This window comes from Ranitomeya imitator, chromosome 7, assembly GCF_032444005.1.
Source record: "Ranitomeya imitator isolate aRanImi1 chromosome 7, aRanImi1.pri, whole genome shotgun sequence".
NCBI lineage: Eukaryota > Metazoa > Chordata > Amphibia > Anura > Dendrobatidae > Ranitomeya > Ranitomeya imitator.
This window is the reverse complement of record NC_091288.1, coordinates 55,568,575-55,594,466: the sequence shown is the minus strand read 5'-3', so window position 1 is coordinate 55,594,466 and position 25,892 is coordinate 55,568,575. Positions and strand designations below refer to the sequence as shown.

The window sequence follows — 25,892 nt, the reverse complement described above, 5'->3', positions numbered from 1 at the left end:
GGAATAAAACCTGTAGTTTTTCCTTCTGTTTCAGACAGTTTTGTGTCACTGATATCTCGGTGTAGCTTGCCAGTTATATCTAGTGATGACTTACACTGATTACACTGATTTTGATTCCTCTGTAGTTATGTGACTTTTACCAAAAACCTAGATGAAGGAAAACCATTTTATATGTGCAATGAAGCAAGTGGACACAACTCTGATACTCATCAGTAATAAAGTATGCAAATTGCCTCTTCTGAGAAAAAGAGGACTTAAACTCTATAGCGCCACCCGTTGGAAGTAGCGAACCTACAAGTCACAATCAACCCTTTAACGAGTCGTGCAATATGACTTAGGATAAAAGCCAAATCAGTATCCCAATTTGCAGACATGGTGTTTCAGGCTGTTGGCCCTCGTCAGTGCGAAGCATGAGAACTGATTTGGCTAGGTGAGAGGCTCTGGACTGGGGTCTAAGGGGTAACGTTTCTCCTTATGGAGAGTGACATACCATCTATGGCTTGTCAAGGTAACGTGGCTTATTAATAAAGTAACATTCTCAAAACCCATGAAATGTTAAGAACTCTTTGAATATTGACCATCATTTTATTGACTATTGTTTTTTTTTTGCATTTTAAGAATCCATGCCGGACTTTCCAATTGACTCAAACAATGGAAAATGCGGAGGAGCTGTGAGCGGTGAGTTTTCATGATTTATTTTAGATAATCATTGCTCTTATTAATTATACTGGATTCTGACACACAGAGAACTGCAGTCATCACCACCGTCTGGCTTACATCTCCTCATTGCGATGACCTTCTGTGCCCTTCAGCAACTGCTTACCGATTCAGCCATATTCAATTGCTTCTTACAGATATGGGCGCAATCAGTGGCGTAACTAGAGTCCAAATGGGCCAAGATTTTCCCCACAGTCCCTCCATCCCATCCGACCCAGCATGTTGCTCAGATGTATTGGCCCTTGATGTGTTTTAAATCCTATAAGGACCTACAAGTTGCTCATATTCTAGAGAATTGTAGCTGTTCTGCAGTATCCGGCGGTGTCTGCTACATTGCTACTGCATTCAATGTTTCTACATCCGTGCACCACCAGAGTTGATCGTTGGAGGGTGCTGTGTGTAGGACACCCACCAGTTTGACCAGGCCATAGACTACAGTAATGAACTCAATCTCTTCTCTTGTTCAATAAAAGCTACTACTCTGTAAAGTTTACTTTAATAAGTCATTGTAAAGTCAAAAGACCTGAATGGATTAAAGACTAACTAATCTTTGAATGTTTTTCCATATTAATCGAGTACTTTAAATGCCTGCAGATCCTGAGACTCCCCCTGATCTGTCAATACACAGAGATTATGCTTTCTATTGAATCTGGTCCCCTGCTCTTTGTGCATGGTTAGACACACTGTGTACTGTTCATAGGTCTACTGACGATCAGTGGGGGTGTCAGGACCCGGACCCCCAACAATCTGCAACCAATGAAAGTGCCTGTCAAATATGATAATACATATTCCATCTGTAGTTACTTTTGATTGATACTTAAATTGCAGCTCTCACAAATGACTTTGCATAGCACTATCCCCAATTTCTACATTTGCACAATGTGCCTTTAGATCTCTGATAAGTCTCCTAATATTATATTATAGATCTATAGAGACCTCCTTAAGGTCAATATATAGGGAGAAGCTTAGTAACAGTACACTCCAAAATTCTAATATCCCAATTATGCAAACATCAATTATGGAAAGACATCATTGATTTGTAAGCCGATAATTACACATGATCTACATGATCAGCTTCTTCATTCAGTTCACATCCCTAAAACAATTCCGTACAATCCCCGCCATGTAATCTTGCTCTACTGATCTCATTGTTTTTGGTTACCATAATTGGATTTATGACTGAGCTCACATTTCTTGTGAACTGAGCTAGTCTCTAATTAGCCTGAAATCCAGAAGTTTTGTAGGGACCTCTTGCGCTCAGATAATGAGTGTGGTGACACATGAGCCTTGGGCTCTTTAGTCCCAAACTCAAGTTTGACTTCTGAAAAAGTTTTAAATACAGTAATTTCCACCTGCTCCTCCGGTATATCAACGGGGCATAAAATGATCTTACGGAAGCAGCATGATGCTCACATTTAGCATTATATTTTATGTTTATTTATTTATTAACTTTACAACGTTCACCGGGCAGAATAAAGCAGAATGTTACACTTCAGATTGTTACAGATACTCTAATACCGAGTGAAAAACATTTTTTCGTGTTACTTCCTTTTGCTTCTATTCGTAATATTTTTATCCTTGACTTTAAACTTTTATCCACTTTTTTTTCATTCTCACCTAGAAACTTGGCCATTGACCTGATCACTGATGTATACTGCAATATGCTTTATGCTGACAGATCTTATTAGAATAAGTGAGGAGCGAATGTGCTGGGATAATGTGTTATCCACCCTTGCTCGGGTGTTATCCGACTACCCTGGGTGTGCTCAAATAATATGTTTGAGTCCGTTTTGCGGCTGTCTAAGTGCCCTGAGTCATGCTGCCGCAGCCAGCTGAAGCGCCCGCATGTCCCCACCAGATGTTGATAGCAGCAGACCAGCAGATATGAATCACTGACTATAGAGGTGAGGCATCGGTCCAGGAGGGGAGTATCATTAATTAGTTATTTTTAGTTCCCTGGGTCCATTGATAAATGGTTTTCCAGTAGTGGACAACCCCTCTAAGATATGCATCTAGGCAACAAGATACTTAAAGCAATCTCTTACATTTATGCCATATTTAGGCGCCATGAATGTTTAGAAGATGCAGATCCCACCAATGGTCTATCTTGAGATTGGAGGTCTGTCACAAGCAGCCGTCAATGGAGAGATGGTTGGAATTTCCATAAAAATGAACGGGAAATCTGTCCACTTCTCCACTACAGTGGCACACATCAGGAACCCATTCTCAAGTTAGATCGTGTCCCATTGGTACCACATCTACACATATCCAATACATTTATAGCATAAACGTATTAGGTGGGTATGGGCTGACAAAACGCATGTTTCTGCATGTTTTCAGTAGTCAAAACATTATAGTATCAAAACTACAGCAAGAAGCCCAGTATGTGACCCGGCATTAGAATCATGGTGTCATCACTACTGAGTGCTGCCCTTACATCAGGCAAATCAAATTTCATGGTAGATTCCATTTTTTAAGTAAAAATGTGACATAGTCAATATCACTGAATTCCTGTAGGGCAAAACAGAAGTGCACTTTCATATTATACAGATGGCTGTTCCCAGACCTGAGACCCACAATTTTCTGATGAGGTGAGGACGAGGTCTGAAATACAGACCAGCTGAGAACCAAAGTTATATTTTTCATTCAAAGTAAGCTTTATGTTTGCCTTTATAATGCCATCTTTGTTCATTCATTTCTTCACACTTGTACTTTAAACATGTAACCATTTTTGGGCATTTGGCATGGACGGTGCACTGCTCGGTGCCCAGATATGTTCTGACCAAATAGCATCTGTCTCCTAGTGTGAAAAATGTCTAACTCTACCAGTAGAACGCGGCGTGCATCAGCAGGATTCCGGTAAAATAATCCAGTCTTACAAAGCACTGCTTTTATGCTTTTTCTATTTCGAGATCATTTGTCCGAGATTCATACTACAGCGTGTGTCTGGGTTAGATGATATTATTAGCTTGAGTTTACTATTTGGAAGTGACCATTTATTGCCTTGCCAATAGAAGAGCATTAGTTAGTACAGTCTATTAATCTCAAGGTGAGAGGAAATAATTAACAAGCAGAACAAAGTTAGTAATAACCACGAGGAGCAGAACGTTAGCTAGGGAGTTGGTTCAGGGGGAGTGAAACTTCTGAGTAGGCCCCTAACTAGAGATGGGCGAACATCGTCAGCTCCCTCCTTATTCGGCAAGCTATAGCGCTTACTGAAGAAGCTGCAGCGGGAACCCGGATACCTGGTGCGCTCCCAATAATCATGTGTCCGGTGCCTCAGCTGCATGTGTGACAGTCACAACACACAGGCTCTCCATGCATGTGCTATCACTGTCACACAGCCGCGACACATGCAGCTGCAGCGCCGGACACATGATTATATACAATTTATATATTTAATATACAATATGACCTCCACATATAGACTCTATTCCTAGAATACACCCCCCACATAGCCTCCTATGTACAATATGAGCCCCAACATAGCCTCCTATGTACAATATGAGCCCCAACATAGCCTCTTATATATAGTGTGAGCCCCACATTGTCTCCTACACAGTGTGAGCCCCACATTGTCTCCAACACAGTGTGAGTCACACATAGTCTCCTGTATACAGTGTGAACCCCCACATAGCCTCCTATATACAGTATGAGCCCTCATATAGCCTCTGAATATACAATATGATCCCCACTTAAAATCCTACATACAGTATGAATCTCATATAGCTCCTATATACAGTGTGAGCCCCACATTTCCTCCTTACATATAGCGTGTGTCCCCACATAGCTTCCCTATGGATCGCCCCCCAGTAGGGCACTGGGGTACTCAGATTGGGCCCTTCTTCTGTTCTCAGTGGGGATGTCACGGTGGCTGACCGGTCTGTGGCCCTAGGGGAACGTCCGTAGATAAATGGGGGGAAAGGTCTTTAAAGGGATAGTATTTGTGACGCCACCTGTGGTATTCAGTCAGGGTGACCGACGCTGATTAGGGGTCCGCTGGGGTGATGTTATGGCAGCTAGATGGTATACCTTCCCACAGGTGAGGTATGTCCCCAGGGCTTCCCAGAGTGTAGATGGTGAATGGTGGATGTTGTAAGGCGCAGTGAAGAACGAGGACACAAGGTTGCAGTCCTTTTACATTAACTGAAGGCTTCAGCGTCCACAGTCCAGAGCATCAGATCATGGGGCAGGAAGAGTCCGGCCGGTCTGAAGGCAATTCCAGAGTCCCCTTATCCAGGTGGAAATCAGTAGCCTTCCTCTAGCGCCTGAGTGTTGTAGTACCTCCCTGCTGAGCTTCTCGGTGAGGTCCTCACAACTGATGCTGGTGTTCTAGATGTTATTTCTCTTTCTCTCTGTCCCCCAGATGGTATGGATAGGACAAACCCGTATGACTGATGGCCTGAGGCTTTTTACAGGGACCCTACGACGCCCCAGCCCCCACAAGTTGCCACCGTGCCTCCTGGGTGTAAGGTCGGGCAGCTAATATGGAATTAACTGTCTTGCCACTCTCTGAATTAAAGCATAGAGTTCCTTACTCCCTTGGTGTTCTGGCTACCGGTTTCTGCGCCTCAGAGAGAGGCAGCCTATTGCAGGGCAGAACTCCCTCTGGATGCCTCTCCTTGTGCTATGACTTTGTTTCTCCCCCTCAGCAACGCAATTCTCTTTGTGCCCTTTCTTAGGATGCTGCCGCACGTGGGTCAGGCACAGCTCCGTAACCCTCTGGCTAGTCCTCTGACAGGATCCCAGCCCTGTCAGGGACCTCTTTGTCTGCAGCTGTATGATGTTCCTCCTTTCCCCTGTCTGCCTGACAGGTGCTGCCTGGGTGAAGCCCAGTCCGCTTCTGTCTGGGTCAATGCCCAGTCAGCTTCTGCCTAACTTCCTATCCATACCACCAGTTTTACCTAATTGTGATGAGTGCCCTACTAAATAGGAGCATAGCTCCCCCTGGTGGACTGGAGTGTGAAGTGTGTTGTGTGGTTTGTGATACCTGGTAAGGTGATCTCCTTTATTGCCATCAGACGTAACATCACTCCCCCTGGTGGAAGAACGACATTACTGCAGCGACCAGGACCCTGGGGCGCTGCACCTAAATACAGTGTGAACCCTCACATAGCCTCGCTATATACAGCGTGAGCCCCACATAGCCTTTTATATAAAGCATGTGCCCTACATAGCCTCTAATATATAGCCTGTGCACCATATAGCCTCTTATATACAGCATGAGCCCCACATAGCCTCTTATACACAGTATGAACCCCCACATAACTTCCTATATACAGTATGAGCCCCACATAATGTCCTATATACAGCATGAGCCCCCCACATAGCCTCCTATATATAATATGAGCCCCCACATAGCCTCCTGTATACTGTATGAGCTCCACACACTGTATACATACAAATATCCCATACCTTTAAAAAAACAACCCCACATACTCACCTTGCTCTTGTTCCCCTTGATGCTCTGCTTCTGTCTCCTGTGCACGGAGTCTCAGTAGCAGCACAATTAAATTATGTAATCGCCTCAGCTGTCTCACATGCTGATTGCTGGAAGATGGGGGTCGGTGGCCCCATAATCCACTAATGTATTCACCACCTGAGGATGCCGATAGCGGTGACAAAGTGTGGCGGCAGCGACATATGGACGGTGAGTGGGGGAGGTCATGGTATGGCCTGTGGGCCACTGTTTCAGCATCACTTACTGAACACTGTGCTGCTTTTATTTTGTTTGCAATTTATTTATTTATATGGTTATATACTGTATTACTGCAAATTGCTAGTTTTGCTTCATTTGTCCAGCACTATGCCCTGCCAAAGCCCAAAAAGAATAATTAAAGACAATCTTTGGGGTCTAATTATTATGGAGACGGGTCCTGGGAGAGGGCGCCTAGCAGTATGGCGCAGAGTTTGTAGCTCCTAAAGGTAAAGGGCTTAAACAGGATGGGGTATGCAAGATTTGGAGAGTGCCCCGGGTGGGAGTTCCAGAGCATCAGCCTCAGAGAGTATAAGTACTCCCTCATTGAACTGTCAAACATCAGCGGTTACATGCAGCCTGCATGGGCGTAGTGCCCCCAAAACACAAGTGCATACACCCAGCCAGGACCCCCATTTTCATGTAACGTGTAAGGGTGTAAGGAATGAGTAACTCAGCCACGCCTACCAACCCCCCGCGCCACGTTACATCATCACAAATGAACCGACAAGATTAACCTACAGTGCGGGAGAACTTCAAACCTGTGGGGGAGTATACAGGGGGATTCAGGGGGTTATATAACCATTGATGAACTGCAGCACAGGCGCTGATTAAGGTCATAGTTTTAATTTACACCGAACAAAACTGGTGATAGGTTCCCTTTAATAGCTACTAAGGAGCAAGCTATGTTGTAGCCCAGTTGGACAGGTGTTTCTTCGGCAGCTCCTTCTCTCCTGCTGCCTGAGAGTGACAGGTTTCTCCCTGCGTGTGTCTATAGTGAGACACCTACCACTTCAGGGCTTCTAACCTAAAGTATGGCTTGGCCCTCGGCAGCTATAAACTATGTTTTTTCTGAAATGCAAGAGCATTTCAGAGTTAAACATATATGGTTGGAATTGGGGACCACCAACCTCACCCCGCCTCACCAACACCGGAGCTACCGCCTCACCAACACCGGAGCTCCTGCAACCCTCAACCTACTGTCTCCTTCCCCATAATCCTGTAGAATGTAAGCTCCCAAGGGCAGGGTCCTCGCCCCTCTGTATCAGTCTGTCATTGTTAGTTTGCTTACTGTAAGTGATATCTGTAATTTGTATGTAACCCCTTCTCATGTACAGCACCATGGAATCAATGGTGCTATATAAATAAATAATAATAATAATAATAATAATAATAATAATTGTGCATCCCAGAGGTTTATCTTAGTTTCACCTGTTGCAAGAATTCAGTTTTGCGTCTCCCCCTCAAGCGGTTTGAGTAGTTGTCATGTGACCACTCATCTATATATTCGATTTGCACATATACGGTCATGTGCCAACAAGCTGCTCTTCATATTTCTCTCAATGTTCAGTGAAAAACTGAGAGAAGCAAGAAGAAAAACTAGGTCTCACTTGACTGTAAGTATGAACATCGCATATGAGTGAAGTTGCCATGTGATGACTGCGGAACTAGCAAGCAGAGCTGAATCCTGACATGCTACTAGGACTGACATGCTACAGGACTTACTTTTATAATTACATGGCTTGTCCAGGCGTGTGATGAAAGTCTGCAGTCACTCTCAGTGATTGCAGGCTTCTTCTGAGTTGTCACATCATGTGCACTGCACACTTTTTGAGTTCTCCCATAACGGTGGCAAGAGTAGACGATCATGTGAGCGCAAGTATGTGATTTGCAAACTTCCAGCCACATTCCGACTAGAGTCCTGTCTTACTCTATTCATATTCATTGAACAAGGCCACGCATGTCTAGATGGCAAGTGACCACATGTATGTAAATTGCAAACTTGCGGTTTCATGACCTCCAGCTCTCAAAATCGGCACATGAGAATCCTGACAGCATGCAGGGCATGCTATGAGAATTCACAAGTCTGCAGTCACATACAGTAACTGCAGACTTTCATCAGAAACTTGGACAACCCCTTAAATGCTCCTAACAAATAAAAACATAGTAACACTTAGCTTGTCAGACGACACAACACTTTATTAACATAGACATGTGTCACGTAGTCTTGCAAGTTATGGATTGTTACAAGTGAAGAGGATGAGAACCAATAACAGCTTAAGAATACATCACCAGAACCACTATCAGTACAGAAAAATATCTGTAGAACCCCTATCAGTACATAAATACAGCATCACAACCCTGATCAATATAGAAATACATCACCAGAACCACCAGCAGTACAGAAACACAATCATAATCACGATCAGTACAGAAATACATCATCAGAATCACTAGCAGTACAGAAATTGTTCACAAAATCCCCCATCAGTACATGAATACATTGCCAGAATTTGAACCACCATCATTAAATAAATCACCTGAACCATGATCAGTACATGAATACATACTCATACTCAGACCCATATCCATTTGTATCACATGAGCCTACAGCTCCTAGTATGTACTTAACAATGAAAGGAGATGATGGGAGTTGCTGTTATCAGTCATCATCAGACTGTGGACCATACAGGTACCACAGTACTGATGAGAAATAGTCAGTACCACAAATAAACATTTACATCTAGACATCTTCTAGATTACATAGTCTCTTATTGGAATCATTCTTTTCTTTTCTTCATCTTGTCCAGATGCCATAATGATGATTCAATCCACAACTAATCTCAGCATACTTCCATTTTCTCTGGTCTTCTACAGCACATCCCTGCATGATACCTTTAAACATAGCACTGTGATTATAATTCTCCTGAAAAAAATATCTGCCATAAGCTGAGACCCTGAATAATTAATTGCACCTCACCATGCTACACAAAATGACTTCCACACACTGTAGTTCTTATAGTAAATGCTCTCATCACTGCACCTTCTTTCCATACTGGGCCTTTTCGTCACACTGTCCTCTCTCACACTATGAGCACCCTATTGCACCCAGACTTTATACTTTGCCCCCTCATCACATTTCCCTTCCTCAGCATACTGTCCCCCAATGCTGCTATCTCTCTATACTGCCCCCACACTACCCAGTCTCTATTCTGAGCCCCTCACACTTTTTTCTCCTCCATACTGTCTCCTCTCACTATTCCCCTCAATAGTCTCCTCACACATTTTCCCCTCCCTCATACTGTTTCCTCACACGTCCATCCCCTGCTATCCATACTGTCTCCTCACATATTTACCCCCTTGGTGTTAATTCTATCCTCCCCTGCTTCCCATACTGTGTCAGGACCCATCCCCCTCATTTGTTCCCCATACTGTGCCTGCACCCATTCCCCCCTCTCTTGCACCCAATATGGTGTCCACAACCATCCTTGCCTTGCTCTGTATGCTGTGTCTGCACCTATCCCCCCTCACTCACCATACTGTGTCTGCATCCACCCCTTCTTGGTGCCCAAACTGGGTCTGCATCCATTCCCCCCTCCCTTTTTCCCAATACGGTGTCTGCAACCATTCTCTCCTTGCTCCTCATACTGTGTCTGCACCTATCCTCCCTTACTTCCCAAACTATGTCTGCACCCATGCCTTCGCTCGCTCCTCATACTTTATCCTCAAATCCTTTCCCTCTCTATTACAATAAATCTTCGGTGTCATCATCTTCACTGGAACACTTACCAGAAACGTTGTAGGCACCGGCCTGTGACATCAGCAACGTGATCAGATCACGCTGCTGACATCGCCCTCACCTGGAAGTGCCGGCATCTGAAAGACAAAAGTACAATTTATTGCCGGGAGTTGGCACCTTCTGTGAGCCAGCTGTCAGCTTGACAGCCATCTCAGAGAACTGCAGACTCCCACTACAGGAGGTGGCAAAATGAAGTCATTGGTGAGACATCTCGGGCTGCCGCATCAGGTGGACTGATGGCATCCCCCTGCCGGCTGTACCCGGGGCAAATGCCTCTGATGCCTCCACTGCCTGATACATGCTGCCTGTGGATCGGGCAGCTTGTGTCAGCTGTCAGGTACCTTTTAATAGTTAAATATTGGTTCTTTCTTTATTTTATATTATTCCGTAATCTTACGAAAATGTCCTAAAAATCCCAAATTTTGAACATGTAACATTTTACCTGTGTGCAATTTTCCCAAATGTAAAGAGCTGCAGAATGTGTCAATGCCATAAAAATAAAGATTAGTATAATGATTATTATTGGACAGTTTGTTTAGCTTAGTATTTTTCCTTTTTTATTTCAAAGCCTGAAAACAAGACTATGGGTTAGAAATCCCAAATTTCCTTATGTGACTGTAAAGTTTTTTTTTCCAGTTCTGGCATTAGACAGGGATTAACAGATAACTCTGTTGCTGCCCTGGAATGTTTGATAGAGCAAAAGCACCACAATTCATTCTCTTGAAAGCAAGCACAAATGTTGGCAGAATGTCTGGCAGATACAGTGCTACAGACACAGTAACCATTGAGTGAATTTCAATGAGCTGCTTTTTCTATAGGGATAAGAGGTCAGTGAAAGTGCAGAGAAAATGACTAAATCACAAACTTCATGTAGTACTGTAAATCACGTTGTAATTTCCCTTCTGCACTGGGAAGAAGCTCACTCAATATCTACAGCATGTTTTAATAAGGGTTAATAAACTACCTGACAGCAATTTTGAATATGCTGAGGGGCGAAGTTTTTAAAATTGGGAGTTTCTGATATATAGGACCCCCAAAGTCACTTCAAAACTAAATAGGTCCTTAAAAAATACGTTTTTTAAATTTCCTTCTAACAATGAAAAATCGCTGCTACATTTTTAAACCTTCTGACATCCTGACAAAATAAAAGAACATTGTACAGATGGTGCTGATGTAAAGCAGACATACTCTTGTATGTGGTATTATTATCTGGACTAAAGGAATAATCTATTCAAAGTTTGAACATTGCTATTTGTTTTACATTTTTGTCAAATTTCTGTCGTTTTCATAAATAAACGCAAAAAAATGCCAACCTAAACTTACCATTAACAAAAAGTACAATGCGTCACAAAAAAACAATCTCAAAATAACGAACATATGTTGAAAACGTTCCAGAATTACTGCCACATAAATTGACACTGGTCAGATTGACTTGGTCACGGTTTACCAAACGTGGCACCTTATCTGAGCACATTCGTTCATCACTAATTATTATATTTATTTTATGTCTATAGGGTTCACCATAGGTTTGGATCATGTGATTGTTCAGGAAAATACAAATTCCAGCATAATTTATGAATGTTAACTGATGATGTGCAGATGACTTTGGTTTCTTTACTTGCTGCAACATCAATAAACCAATTTTGAGCGTCCCATAGTTCTCTGTACGGCTATTGTGAAATAAGTCATCGCGATTGTTCATTTTAATAAATGGGCTTAGAACAGATCAGGGGTTACATATTGAGAATTGCTATACTCTGAAATTATGATGGGATTTTCGTGGAAGGGTAATCAATGTGATTTTACCGTTTGAGTGTTAATGCCACTTTCTTTTTTTTTTTTTCAGAGCATTGTAGATGTAAGCCAATGAAAGCTTCACAAAAGACTTATCTCAAGAATAACTACAACTATGGTGAGTGAGAAAGCAGATTTCTTATCCCATTTTGTTCTCTTAACGGAAATGCATCAGATAAAAATCAGACTTTTGTGGGGGGGGGGGGGGGGGGGGGGCATTCATTTGAAAAATTGAAAACTTGCAATTTACTCATATTACTGTTTTTGATACTCAGTCTCATAATCATAACAGGCAGGATTACAATGACAGCTAATAGTTCAACATACAGAAGATAACACAGGATAACACAATAGGTGACGCCACAGCTCCTCACTACTTCACAGTGGCCTTTGCACACGCTCATTAGATGCAATAACACAAAAGATAAGGAATGGCACAGTCTATTGTTGCTCATGTACATGTATATTTCCTGAAAGAGCAGGAAGTATAAGTCTAGAATAGTCCCAGCATAATGTAACTGTATAATTACATTTATAATGTAATAAATTTATATAAATACATTTAGCATAACAACCTCATTTAAACTGTAGGTCAACGTCTGATGACATATTCACTTCAAATGTGTTCCCTTATTTGAACAGTCTGTATTTGATTGTAGGATCCCTTGACATAAGCTGATCTCCATTCACTCTCCATTCAGACTATTAGATAATTACATTCATCATCAACATTTCTTAAAGGGAATTTGTCAGCAGGTTTTTGCTGTGTAATCTGAAAGCAGCATTATGTAGGGACTGAGACCCTGATTCCGGGGATGTGTCACTTGCTAGTCTGCATGCTGTTATTTTGATACTATCACTGTCTTCTCTGCTGCAGATCTAGCAGTGCTCAGAATGCTGAGCTCCGTATAACCCCCGCCCACACCACTGACGTCACTTGCAGGAGTGGCGCTAGTCTCTGCAAGACAGATATTCGTTTTAGGATGAAAATTACTTTGTGTTTCGGAGCACCCCTTTAAAATTAGCAGCAAAACCATGCTGATAGTCTGAACTGATAATCCTCAGGAGCACAGTGCCCCCGGCAGGCAGGAAGCCAGATGGCAGAGAAGCTGTACATCTGAAGAAAGAAGATGGTAAAAGTTAAAATTGATTGAAGATAGAAAGGGCAAAATCATTAGGATTGTGCTGTTGACAGATGTGAAAAGGAGAATCTCAAAGAATTAAGCAGATGAGTAGTCAAGGCCTTATTGGAACAGCATGTCCATCTTGAACGATCCTCCCACCTCTCCTCCTGCTCCCTCTTTGACCACTTACAATCTGACTTCCAACCACATCACTCAACTGAAACTGCCTAAAGTCACCAATGACCTCTTAACCGCCAAGAGCAAGCGACACTACTCTGTCCTCCTCCTCCTGCACCTGTCAGCTGCCTTCGACATTGTCGACCATTCCCTCCTGCTACAGATCCTCTCATCACTTGGCATCACAGACATGGCCCTATCCTGGATCTCTTCATATCTAACAGATCGGACATTCAACGTCTCCCTCTCACACACCACCTCCTCACCTCGCCCCCTGTCTGTCGGTGTTCCCAAAGGCACAGTCCTAGGGCCCCTACTCTTCTCCATCTACACCTACAACCTGGGACAGCTCATAGAATCCCACAGTTTGCAGTATCATCTCTACGCTGATGACACGCACATCTACCTATCTGGACCCGACCTCACTTCCTTACTGACCAAAATCCCTCAATGTTTGTCTGCTATTTCAGCTTTCTTTTCTGCTTGCTTTCTAAAACTGAACATGGACAAAACAGAATGTATCATCTTTCCCCCATCTCACTCTGTCCCTCCACAAGACCTATCCATCAATGTCAATGGCTGCTCACTTTCCCCAGTCCCACGTGCTCGGGGTTGATCCTCGACTCTGCCCTCTCTTTCAAGCCACATATCCAAGCCCTTGCCTCCTCCTGCCGACACAAACTCAAAAAAATTTCCCCGGATTCGTGCTTTCCTTGACCATGGAATCCCAAAAACACTAGTGCACGCCCTTATCATCTCCCGCCTCAACTACTGCAACCTCCTACTCTCTGGCCTCCCCTCCAGCACTCTGGCACCTCTCCAATCCATCCTCTGCCCAACTAGTCTACCTGTCTCCCTCTTATTCCCCAGCCTCTCCCCTATGCCAAGCCCTTCACTGGCTTCCTATCGTCCAGAGTCTCCAGTTCAAAACCCTAACTATGACATACAAAGTCATCCACAACCTGTCTCCTCCATACATCTGTGACATGGTCTCCCGGTACTTACCTACACGCAACCTTCGATCCTCTCAAATTCTCCTTCTCTACTCCCCTCTTATCTCTTGTTCCCACAACCGCATACAAGACTTCTCCCGTACTTCTCCCATACTCTGTAACTCTCTACCACAACATATCAGGCTCTCGCCTACCATGGAAACTTTCAAAAGGAACCTGAAGACTCACCTCTTCTGACAAGCCTACAACCTGCAGTGATCCGTAGTCAGCTGAACCTCCGCACAACCAGCTCTACCCTCTCCTAGTGTATCCTCACCCATCCCCTGCAGACTGTGAGCCCTCGTGGGCAAGGTCCTCTTTTTCTTTACTTGTGTGTGCCTTGTTTTGCTCATGTTTACTGTACTTGTCTATAATTACCCCTTCTATGTGTAAAGTGCCATGGAATAAATGGCGCTATAAAAATGAATAATAATAATAATATTACAATTCTGGAGAAATTGCATCATTTAGGTAAAAAAAAGCGATTTTTGCTTCCCATAATTAACATCTGTCTAATGAGTCATCTGTTAATCTTTATCATTTAAAAAGTTTTTCTAAAAATGTATTTAGGCTGAGAATTTATTATTTGCCTCTTCCAGTAATTCGCGCAAAAGTGAAAGAAGTAAAAGTAAAATGCCATGATGCCACCGCAGTCGTAGAAGTCAAGGAGATTCTAAAGTCTTCCTTGGTGAACATTCCCAAAGATACAGTCACCCTGTACACGAACTCCGGCTGCCTGTGCCCTCAGCTGGTGGTCAATGAGGAGTATATAATAATGGGATATGAAGATAAGGAGCGCACCAGGTAAGAACATTTACAATCTTTACTCTATGTGTAAGTTTATGCTCAGACATCATATATTTCCAGAGAATCTGATGCAAATTCATAACAATATCCAAACTGTTACAAAGGAAGTAAGAAGGGAGTATATATTGTCAGTTGCCAGAGGGGGAAGGAGACTTAGCATGTATTTTTGGACAATTGTAATCCTTTGCCAGGGACTGGGCTACTCCCCACTCTACTGAGTATGTGTCAGTTGTCAATTCTGATGGATATACTCAGTAGATTCTTGCCACTGTGCAGCATGCAGAGTGACAGTGCGTTTGCTTGCTGGCTCTGATCAGGTGTAACGAGGCGGCAAGAGAGCGCACTGTCAGTGCGTGTTGTAAGAACACCTGGTGTACAGAGACCAGTTCCGCACCTGCAGGAACCATCAAGCCGAGTATTCGTTTTAAAACGTGCACTGACAGGCTCACATGGCGTTAAAAAGGTAGACATGTAATTTAAGTGCAAAATATTACCACACAGGAGATAAATATAAATATATTTTTATTTTTTGTCAACACAGACTTCTGTTAGTGGAAGGTTCCCTTGCTGAAAAGTGGAGGGATCGTCTGGCAAAAAAAGTTAAGGTAAGAATTCCAATAATTGCAGCTTCCGAGCTGAGTTATAGGAGTAAACAACAATGGCAATTTAGAGCTCAAAAGTGATATACAGTGGGGAAAATAAATATTTGATACACTGCAGATTTTGAAAGTTTTCCCACCTATAAAGAATGGAGCGGTCTGTAGTTTGTATCATAAGTTCTATTTTGGTCTCATCTGACCACATAACCTTCTCCCATGCCTCCTCTGGATCATCCAGAAGGTCATTGACAAACTTCAAACTCAGCATGTGCTGGTGTGAGGAGAGGGACCTTACATGCCCTGCACAATTGTAATCCAAGACGTCGTAGTGTCTTACTAATGATAATGTTTGACAGTGTGGTCCCAGCTCTCTTCAGGTGATTGACCAGGTCCTCCCATGTAGTTCTGGGCTGATTCCTGACCTTTCTCAGAATCATCTTTACCTCACGAGGCGAGATCTTGCATGGAGTCCCTAACTGAGGAAGATTGACAGTCATCTTGTGTTTCTTCCATTTTCTAATAATTGTTCCAGCAGTTGTTGATTTCTCACCAAGCTACTTGCCTGTTGTCCTGTTGCCCATCCCAGCCTTGTGCAGGGCTACAATTTTATCCCCGGCATCCTTAGACAGCTCTTTGGTCTTGGCTATGGTGGAGAGGTTGGAATGTGATTGATTGTGTGGACAGGTGTCTATTATACAGGTAATGAGTTCAAACAGGTGAAATTAGTACAGGTAATGAGTGCAGAGTAGGAGGGCTTCTTAAGGAAAAACTAACAGGTCTGTGAGAGCCTGATTTCTTGCTGCTTGGTAGTTGATCAAATTCTTATTTCATGCAATAAAATGCAATTTATTTATTTAAAAATCATACAATGTGATTTTAGATTCTGTCTCTCCCAGTTGATGTGTATCTATGATAAACATTACAGACCTCTCCATTCTTTGTAGGTGGGAAAACTTGCAAAATCGTCAGTATATCAAATACTTATTTTCCCTACTGTATGTCTTTATTACAAAATGCTGCATTACATATAGCGCATATCACTCCATGACTATGAGATCTATGGAAAAGAAGAGGGAAAGATGTTATCACATCTTATTAAATGGAGAAAAATTGCAAAGTGCTTGGAAATTGGAAAAACAAGCAACTTTACAACTTACCTCTTATTAAAAATCTTCCCTGTTACCAGGTGTAGGGTTTCATAGGCTGGGTGTTGCCAGCTCCAGTGACACAGCGCTCCTCCAATGTTGCAGAAGCAAATTTGTCTCTTGCTGGCAGCAATGGAGAGTGGGCAGTTTGGGCCAGGAAGCTGGCCCACTTATGAAGAGATGATCCTAAGACAACCTCTATTTGTCAGGAAGATGCCCAACTCAAGCTATAATCTCATTGATTTTGGCAATTTACCACTGAATATAGTTACATTCTGTTTGTCAAATGGTTGATTCTATAGATACCTTCATAAGGGAATATTAGAGGATAGTGGGGCAGTGGCCAAACTCTCCACAATGTCTTGGCCTATATTATAAATTTGGAAGTTATTAAGGAAAAAGAATCAAAACGATGGTTAGTCAGGCCATCAGATAGTAGAAAATGCAGCCTTTATTTACTGTAATTGTACTGTTTCCTGTTATGACCTGGTGGTCAGGACAATAATGGACCTGGTGGTAAAGAGCACACGGAATTACCTGATAGTTACTGATAATAAAAGACGAGCTCTGGGACGTGGGAACTCTGCTGACCGCAATCCCTAATCCTATCAAACACACTAGAAATAGCTGTGGATTGCGCCTAACGCTCCCTATGCAACTCGGCACAGCCTAAGAAACTAGCTAGCCCTGAAGATAGAAAAATAAAGCCTACCTTGCCTCAGAGAAATTCCCCAAAGGAAAAGGCAGCCCCCCACATATAATGACTGTGAGTAAGATGAAAATACAAACACAGAGATGAAATAGATTTAGCAAAGTAAGGCCCGACTTACTGAACAGACCGAGGATAGGAAAGGTTACTTTGCGATCAGCACAAAAACCTACCAAAAGACCACGCAGAGGGCGCAAAAAGACCCTCCGCACCGACTCACGGTGCGGAGGCGCTCCCTCTGCGTCCCAGAGCTTCCAGCAAGCAAGACAACAATAAAAATAGCAAGCTGGACAGAAAAATAGCAAACCAAAGAAATACAAGCTGGAACTTAGCTTCTGCTGGGAAGACAGGTCACTAGAACGATCCAGGAGAGAACTAAACCAATACTGGAACATTGACAGGTGGCCTGGAGCAAAGATCTAAGTGGAGTTAAATAGAGCAGCAGCTAACGAATTAATCTCGTCACCTGTGGAAGGAAACTCAGAAACACCCACCAGAGGAAGTCCATGGACAGAACCAGCCGAAGTACCATTCATGACCACAGGAGGGAGCCCGACAACAGAATTCACAACAGTTTCCTTAGTCTTAAATGATTATTTTCAACTCAACCTTGCAAGCCACCACTTATCCCGGCAGTTGGACTCTTACCAATCCCAAGAATGGAGCTCTGATATGTCCCACTGGAACGAAACGGTAGCAAAGCATGCGTTGCCTCCCTGTCTTTTGGGAAACTGGAGAACGCCGATTGCTGAACCAGAAGTCCTATAGATGATAAATAATGGGGCATTCACAAGCTTGTACTTAGGATCAACGGAGGTCCCAGCAGTTGTACCCAACCGAGCAGCAGGAGGAAAGGTGGTCTCTTGCAATGTTGAGAGAAACTTTTTAAAGAGGTTGTCCCATCTTAAACTGCAAGTCTGCAGCCCTCTATGTGACCGCAAACTTGTGAATCCCCACACAGCTGTCAATGCGTGCTGTGGGGATTCTCCAATGCCAGCAGTCATTCGATATGCATTCTCCTGGCCACATTCTGACTAGATGGGCACAACCTCACTCAATGTTAGTGTTTTGAGCGAGGCCGGACACAGTCTAGTCGGATTGTCGCCAAGAGTATGAATAATTGTGGTCATATGACTTCTGTGCCCAGTGCCGGCACCAGAGAATCCTCACAGCACTCAGTGCATGCAATGAGAGGATTCACAATTCTGCAGTCATGTAGAGTGACTGAATACTTGTAGTTTAAGACCAGACAACCTCTTTAAATTAACTCAAATATTGTACTATGCACCAAAAAAAACTCTACCTTTAATAACACCAAACACATGTCCTTACCTTAAGGCTACTTTCACACATCAGGTTTTTTGTTTCAGGCTAAATCCGGCTCTTTGGAGAAAAACCGGAACCGGAAAAAATAAAAACCGGAACCGGTTTTTCCCCCATTGACTTGTATTAGCGGCGGATTACACTGGATGGCCCAGCGTTCCTTCTGTTTTTTTGCCGGATCCGGTGAACAATCGATTCCGGCGTCTGGAAAAAACGTCCACTGCAACGTTTTTTGTCTCCGGCGAAAAAGCCCTAAGTGCCGGATCCGGCGCTTCCGACTGTTTGCTAGAATGGAAGCCTATGGGAGCCGGAAGGTGCCGGATCCGGAAAAAGGCGGATCCGGCGGCCTGATCCATTTTTTTTAAACTGAGCATGCTCCCAATTTTTTTTTATCCAATAATCTACATAGGCTAGCCGATCCGTCAAAAAACCCGGATCCGTCGCATCATTTTTTCACAATCTGCGTCGGATCCAGTTTTTCCAACATTCGCCGGATTTAGCCTGACACTGAAATCCTGATGTGTGAAAGTAGCCTAACAGAGCCAGTGCCACACAGAATACTGTCCCCATGTACACTCCCTGACAGAAGTTATGTCGCTTATCCATGTTATGTAAATAAAAGCTTATAACCTGATGTTAAGTTCATCCATTGGTTGTCTAAATTATTCTTTTGAAAGCTGAAACCCTCCGAAATGTGGTTTAGGTTAATTACATAAATTGCATCAATGCAGAAATATTGATCAGTTAATGGACTGTTGTGAATTCTGTGGCTGAATTCACTCCTGCGGTCACAAGTGGTACTGCAGCTTCTGAGCTTCCTCCCTCAGGTGTTCTGGTGAGCTCGTTAACTGCTTCATTACTTAACTCCGCCTGATGCTGCTATCCTTGCTCCTTGTCAATGTTTCAGTGTTGGATCTGAGCTTCTCCTGATTGTTCCTGTGACCTGCTGCTCTGTATAGCTAAGTGCCTTTTGCTTTTTTGTTGCTTTTTTTCTGTCCAGCTTGTCTTTTGTTTTGCTGGAAGCTCTGAGACGCAAAGGGTGTACCGCCGTGCCGTTAGTTCGGCACGGTGGGTTTTTTTTGCCCCCTTTGCGTGGTTTTGCTTTAGGGTTTTTTGTAGACTGCAAAGTCCGCTTTACTGTCCTCGCTCTGTCCTAGAATATCGGGCCCCACTTTGCTGAATCTATTTCATCCCTACGTTTTGTCTTTTCATCTTACTCACAGTCATTATATGTGGGGGGCTGCCTTTTCCTTTGGGGAATTTCTCTGGGGCAAGTCAGGCCTATTTTTCTATCTTCAGGCTAGCTAGTTTCTTAGGCTGTGCCGAGTTGCCTAGGTAGTTGTTAGGCGCAATCCACAGCCGCTTTTAGTTGTGTTTAGGATAGGATCAGGTGTGCAGTCTACAGAGTTTCCATGTCTCAGAGCTCGTTCTTGTATTTTTGGGTATTTGTCAGATCACTGTGTGCGCTCTGATCGCTAAGCACACTGTGTTTCTGGATTGCCTTCATACCACCTGTCATTAGCAAACATAACAGTACAAGGAGCCATACTAATGATTCTCAATAGAGGAAAAGAAAAAGTTCTGACATCATTTTTTTTTTTTTTTCTGCTCTGTGTTCACTTTTTTTTTTTCCCCCAGACATTTGGGTGATTCTGGACACAGGTGTGGACATGGATATTCAGGGTCTGTGCTCTTCAATGGATAATCTCGTTATAAATGTACAAAAAATTCAAGATACTATTGATCAGAAATCTATGTTAGAACCAAGAATTCCTATTCCTGATTTGTTTTTTGGAGATAGAACTAAGTTTCTAAGTTTCAAAAATAATTGTAAGCTATTTCTGGCCTTGAAACCTCATTCTTCTGGTAATCCTATTCAACAGGTTTTGATTATTATTTCTTTTTTGCGCGGCGACCCTCAAGACTGGGCATTTTCTCTTGCGCCAGGAGACCCTGCATTGAGTAGTGTCGATGCGTTTTTCCTGGCGCTCGGATTGCTGTACGATGAGCCTAATTCAGTGGATCAGGCTGAGAAAAATTTGCTGGCTTTGTGCCAGGGTCAGGAGGATATAGAAGTATATTGTCAGAAATTTAGGAAATGGTCAGTACTCACTCAGTGGAATGAATCTGCGCTGGCAGCTTTGTTCAGAAAGGGTCTCTCTGAGGCTCTTAAGGATGTCATGGTGGGATTTCCTATGCCTGCTGGTTTGAATGAGTCTTTGTCTTTGGCCATTCAGATCGGTCGACGCTTGCGCGAGCGTAAATCTGTGCACCATTTGGCGGTACTGCCTGAGGTTAAACCTGAGCCTATGCAGTGCGATAGGACTATGACTAGAGTTGAACGGCAGGAATACAGACGTCTGAATGGTCTGTGTTTCTACTGTGGTGATTCCACTCATGCTATTTCTGATTGTCCTAAGCGCACTAAGCGGTCCGCTAGGTCTGCCGTCATTGGTACTGTACAGTCCAAATTCCTTCTGTCCATTACCTTGATATGCTCTTTGTCGTCGTTTTCTGTCATGGCGTTTGTGGATTCGGGCGCTGCCCTGAATCTGATAGATTTGGATTATGCTAAACGTTGTGGGTTTTTCTTGGAGCCTTTGCGGTGTCCTTTTTGCCGTTGGCTGAGTTCGCCCTTAATAATCGGGCCAGCTCGGCTACCTTGGTTTCTCCATTTTTTTGCAATTCTGGGTTCCATCCTCGTTTCTCTTCAGGACAGGTTGAGTCTTTGGACTGTCCTGGTGTGGATTCTGTGGTGGATAGGTTGCAGCAGATCTGGACTCAGGTAGTGGACAATTTGACCTTGTCCCAGGAGAAGGCTCAACGTTTCGCTAATTGCAGACGCCGTGTGGGTCCCCGACTTCGTGTTGGGGATCTGGTTTGGTTATCTTCTTGTCATATTCCTATGAAGGTTTCCTCTCCTAAATTTAAACCTCGTTTTATTGGTCCGTATAGGATTTCTGAGATTCTCAATCCTGTGTCTTTTCGTTTGACCCTCCCAGACTCCTTTTCCATACATAATGTATTCCATAGGTCGTTGTTGCGGAGATACGTGGCACCTATGGTTCCATCTGTTGAGCCTCCTGCCCCTGTTTTGGTGGAGGGGGAATTGGAGTATATTGTGGAGAAGATTTTGGATTCTCGTGTTTCTAGACGGAAACTCCAGTATCTGGTTAAATGGAAGGGTTATGCTCAGGAAGATAATTCCTGGGTTTTTGCCTCTGATGTTCATGCTTCCGATCTTGTTCGTGCCTTTCATGCGGCTCATCCTGGTCGGCCTGGGGGCTCTGGTGAGGGTTTGGTGACCCCTCCTCAAGGGGGGGGTACTGTTGTGAATTCTGTGGCTGAATTCACTCCTGTGGTCACAAGTGGTACTGCAGCTTCTGAGCTTCCTCCCTCAGGTGTTCTGGTGAGCTCGTTAACTGCTTCATTACTTAACTCCGCCTGATGCTGCTATCCTTGCTCCTTGTCAATGTTTCAGTGTTGGATCTGAGCTTCTCCTGATTGTTCCTGTGACCTGCTGCTCTGTATAGCTAAGTGCCTTTTGCTTTTTTGTTGCTTTTTTTCTGTCCAGCTTGTCTTTTGTTTTGCTGGAAGCTCTGAGACGCAAAGGGTGTACCGCCGTGCCGTTAGTTCGGCACGGTGGGTTTTTTTTGCCCCCTTTGCGTGGTTTTGCTTTAGGGTTTTTTGTAGACTGCAAAGTCCGCTTTACTGTCCTCGCTCTGTCCTAGAATATCGGGCCCCACTTTGCTGAATCTATTTCATCCCTACGTTTTGTCTTTTCATCTTACTCACAGTCATTATATGTGGGGGGCTGCCTTTTCCTTTGGGGAATTTCTCTGGGGCAAGTCAGGCCTATTTTTCTATCTTCAGGCTAGCTAGTTTCTTAGGCTGTGCCGAGTTGCCTAGGTAGTTGTTAGGCGCAATCCACAGCCGCTTTTAGTTGTGTTTAGGATAGGATCAGGTGTGCAGTCTACAGCGTTTCCACGTCTCAGAGCTCGTTCTTGTATTTTTGGGTATTTGTCAGATCACTGTGTGCACTCTGATCGCTAAGCACACTGTGTTTCTGGATTGCCTTCATAACACCTGTCATTAGCAAACATAACAATGGACATAGAATGGTCAGATTTTGGCAAGACAAAAGTTTTATCGCCCACAGAAAGAATGTGAAATTCAAACAAATAAGTAAGTTAAAATACAAATACTGTATATGTTGCATAACATTGGTGAAAGAAGTTGTGGTGCTATTAGAGTCATATTTAATATTTTGTGTGACTTCCATGAGCTTGAAGGACTGCATCCATGCGGTTCAACAATGATTCATACAATTTATTAATGAAGTCATCAGGAATAGCAGAGAATGCAGTCTTACATGACTCCCAGAGTTCATCTAGATTCTTTGGTTTTGTCTTCCAAGCTTCCTCTTTCATCCTACCCCAAACATGCTCAATGATGTTCATGTCTGGTGACTGGGCTGGCCAATCCTTGAGCACCTTGATCTTTTTTGCCTGGAGGAACTTTGTTGTAGAGATGGATGTATGAGATGGAGCACCATCCTGCTGCAGAATTTGACCCCTTTTATGATTTGGAATATAAGAGGTAGCTAATACTACTTGATATTTTAGGCTATTGATATTGCCTTCTACCTTGCAAATGTTGCACACCCCCATACTGAATGTAACCCCAGACCATGATCTTTCCACCACCAAATTTAACTATTTTCTGGGTGTATTTTGGATCTATAAGGGCTCCAGTAGGTCTCCAGCAGTATTTGCGGTGGCTGTGGTGTAATTCTACTGGAGATTCATAAGAGAAATCCACCTTCTGCCACTTTTCCAGCATCCATCTGTTTAGCAAGCTGTGGGACTTTGCAAATGCCACACTGTTTTTTATTTGCCTTTTCCATGGAGGCCGTTTTGTGACAGAATCCTACAAACTGTTCTAGTTGACACAGGGACTTGAGGTGACCAGGCCTGTTGAAGCTCTGCTGCAGTGGAAGAGGGGCTTGCTTTGGATTTTCTAACCAACAAGCGTTCCTCCTGAGCAGTTGTCTTGCGGGGTCTGCCAGACCTGGGATTGTCAATCACATCTCCAGTCTTTTCAAGTCTTTTTTAATTCTTTGTAGTTGATGCTGAGACACATTAAAGGTGCCAGCCACCTCTGTAGTGGATCGGGTCTTCAGCCTCTTGATAATCCAGGCTTTGGTCGCAGGGTGGATTTTTGGCATGTTGTCAGAGCTCAAGTTGCAGTTCAAGTGAAGGTCTGGGGTGCTGGGTTTCTTTTTATTCACTAATTAACCGATCATTTACTGAGCACAGGTGAGGATGTCAACTAGGATTGGGTGCATTATATGACCAGGCGACAAAGCTTTTGTCTTGCCAAAATCTGACCATTCTGTGTCCATTAAATGATCAATATTTCTGCATTGATGCCAATTTATTTTCTTAACCTAAACCATATTTCGGAGGGTTTCAGCTTTCAAAAGAATAATTTATACAACCAATGGATGAATTTAACGTCAGGTTATAAGATTTTATTTACATAACATGGACAAGCGACAGAACTTCTGTCAGGGAGTGTAATACTAAATCATTGTACCCAAAAACAGAATGTACCACATTGTATGGAGCTCAAGTAATGTAATTCTTCTACATCATTATTATTTGTATTATTCTGATTTTATTTTAACATAAATTTTCTTTTCCACTTTCAGCGCTGGGATCAGAAACTGCGCCGTCCGAGAAAAATCAAATCTGTCGCACAAAATGCCAATAAAAACAGCAACTCAAGGCAAATGCATAGCTAGACTTAGGGAATGATGTATATAAAACTCTGTGGACTTTTATTCAAAGATTTGCATTGTTGGAGCAGCAAAGAAGAAATTGCACTATTGCACGTTATAACCTATTGTTTACTACAAGATATTGTAGTCGATTGTAGTTTTTTTTCCCTCTTTTATATTTGCACGGATTACTAAGCAATAGAGTTATTCCACTTTTAGAGATGTTAAAGTTTTCTTTATTGTTAAGAAATAAAGCAACTCAGTGGATGAGAAACAAGGAAAGAATTCATGTTCAATACATTTCTGATCTACTAATTGATTGCTTCCTCTAAGGTCTATATTGGGCTTAAACAAACTGGCTCTTCAGAGAGGAAGAGGACCAGAACTCTAGTGCCACCTATTAGGAGTAGCAATCCTAAAAGTCATTGTCAACCCTTTAACCAGCCTTGCCATATGACTTAGGATAAAGTCAAACCAGAATCTCAATTTACAGACACGTGTTTCGGGGTGTTGCTGCTCCTCAGTGCAAAGCAAGAGATTTGATTTGGCTGTATTAGAGGCTTATAAACCATGCAATGCTCCTCTGGGAGCATCTTACTGATGAGCATTGCATGGCTTATAAGCTTCCTTACACTGACATGCCAGACATCACTCTTTACAAGGAGAAACACTACCCCTTAGAGCCATATATTGGGTTTAAACATCCTAAATCTAAAGACTTATCTCTATTTATTCTATAGTTTATTGCAATCTATTGTTTTCTGCGGTTAGACATCTCAGGCGGGGGGCTACAAGGTGGGATGGGGTTGACTGTCATGTTCTGTAATGGGATTACTGATAGAAAGTACAGATCACTATATTATCTCACATATCTTCTCTTCTGTAAATCTCTACATATATCTACAAATGTTACTGAAACTTCTTTTTTGTTAAAAAAAAAAATCCAATATATATAAATGGACATATAATAGTAAATCAGAGCAGGTTGCATTTTTTTCTATACAGAGATATTGGTACTTTTCTGTTTTGCTGAAAAAGTGACAACTGGAAGTACTGCCTTACTGTAGACACCAAATGGTTAAAAATATAAACTTAATATCTTTATGTAAAATAAAAGAACGTAATTACCAAATTTGGGTTTCGCCCAGCTTTTAATTTATTGATATATGCCCATTTTTGGGTTATTTTCTTCTAAATTAACAGTGGTGCTTTAAAATTTGTTCATCCTTCAGAATTCTACATATTTGGGAAAAAATTTAACCTAAGATTACATCATGCCTTCACACAAGTCCTAAAGATGGATAAAGATCAAAATCAAGCAAATAAGTCAAAAATGATAGACCTTCATTTGCTTAAATGAAGAAAATTATCCTATATCATGTCTGTATGTGGCAAAATTATGTGAACCTTTGCTTTTAGTGTCTGGTGTTACCACCTTGTGCAGCAAT

The 25,892-nt window shown here is 42.8% G+C and overlaps 1 protein-coding gene across 1 annotated transcript in view; it reads left to right on the top strand.

The window, feature by feature from the left end:
* The window catches only part of FRZB (frizzled related protein), a 50,759-nt gene extending 25,183 nt beyond the window's left edge, over positions 1–25,576 (top strand). Inside the window, exons 2-6 of the mRNA XM_069733242.1 lie at positions 619–678; positions 11,839–11,904; positions 14,679–14,883; positions 15,428–15,491; positions 24,376–25,576. Coding sequence (XP_069589343.1) covers positions 619–678; positions 11,839–11,904; positions 14,679–14,883; positions 15,428–15,491; positions 24,376–24,468 — 488 coding nt within the window. The 3' untranslated portion in view covers positions 24,469–25,576. The remainder of the gene's footprint in view (positions 1–618; positions 679–11,838; positions 11,905–14,678; positions 14,884–15,427; positions 15,492–24,375) is intronic.
* Positions 25,577–25,892: the final 316 nt, after the last annotated feature.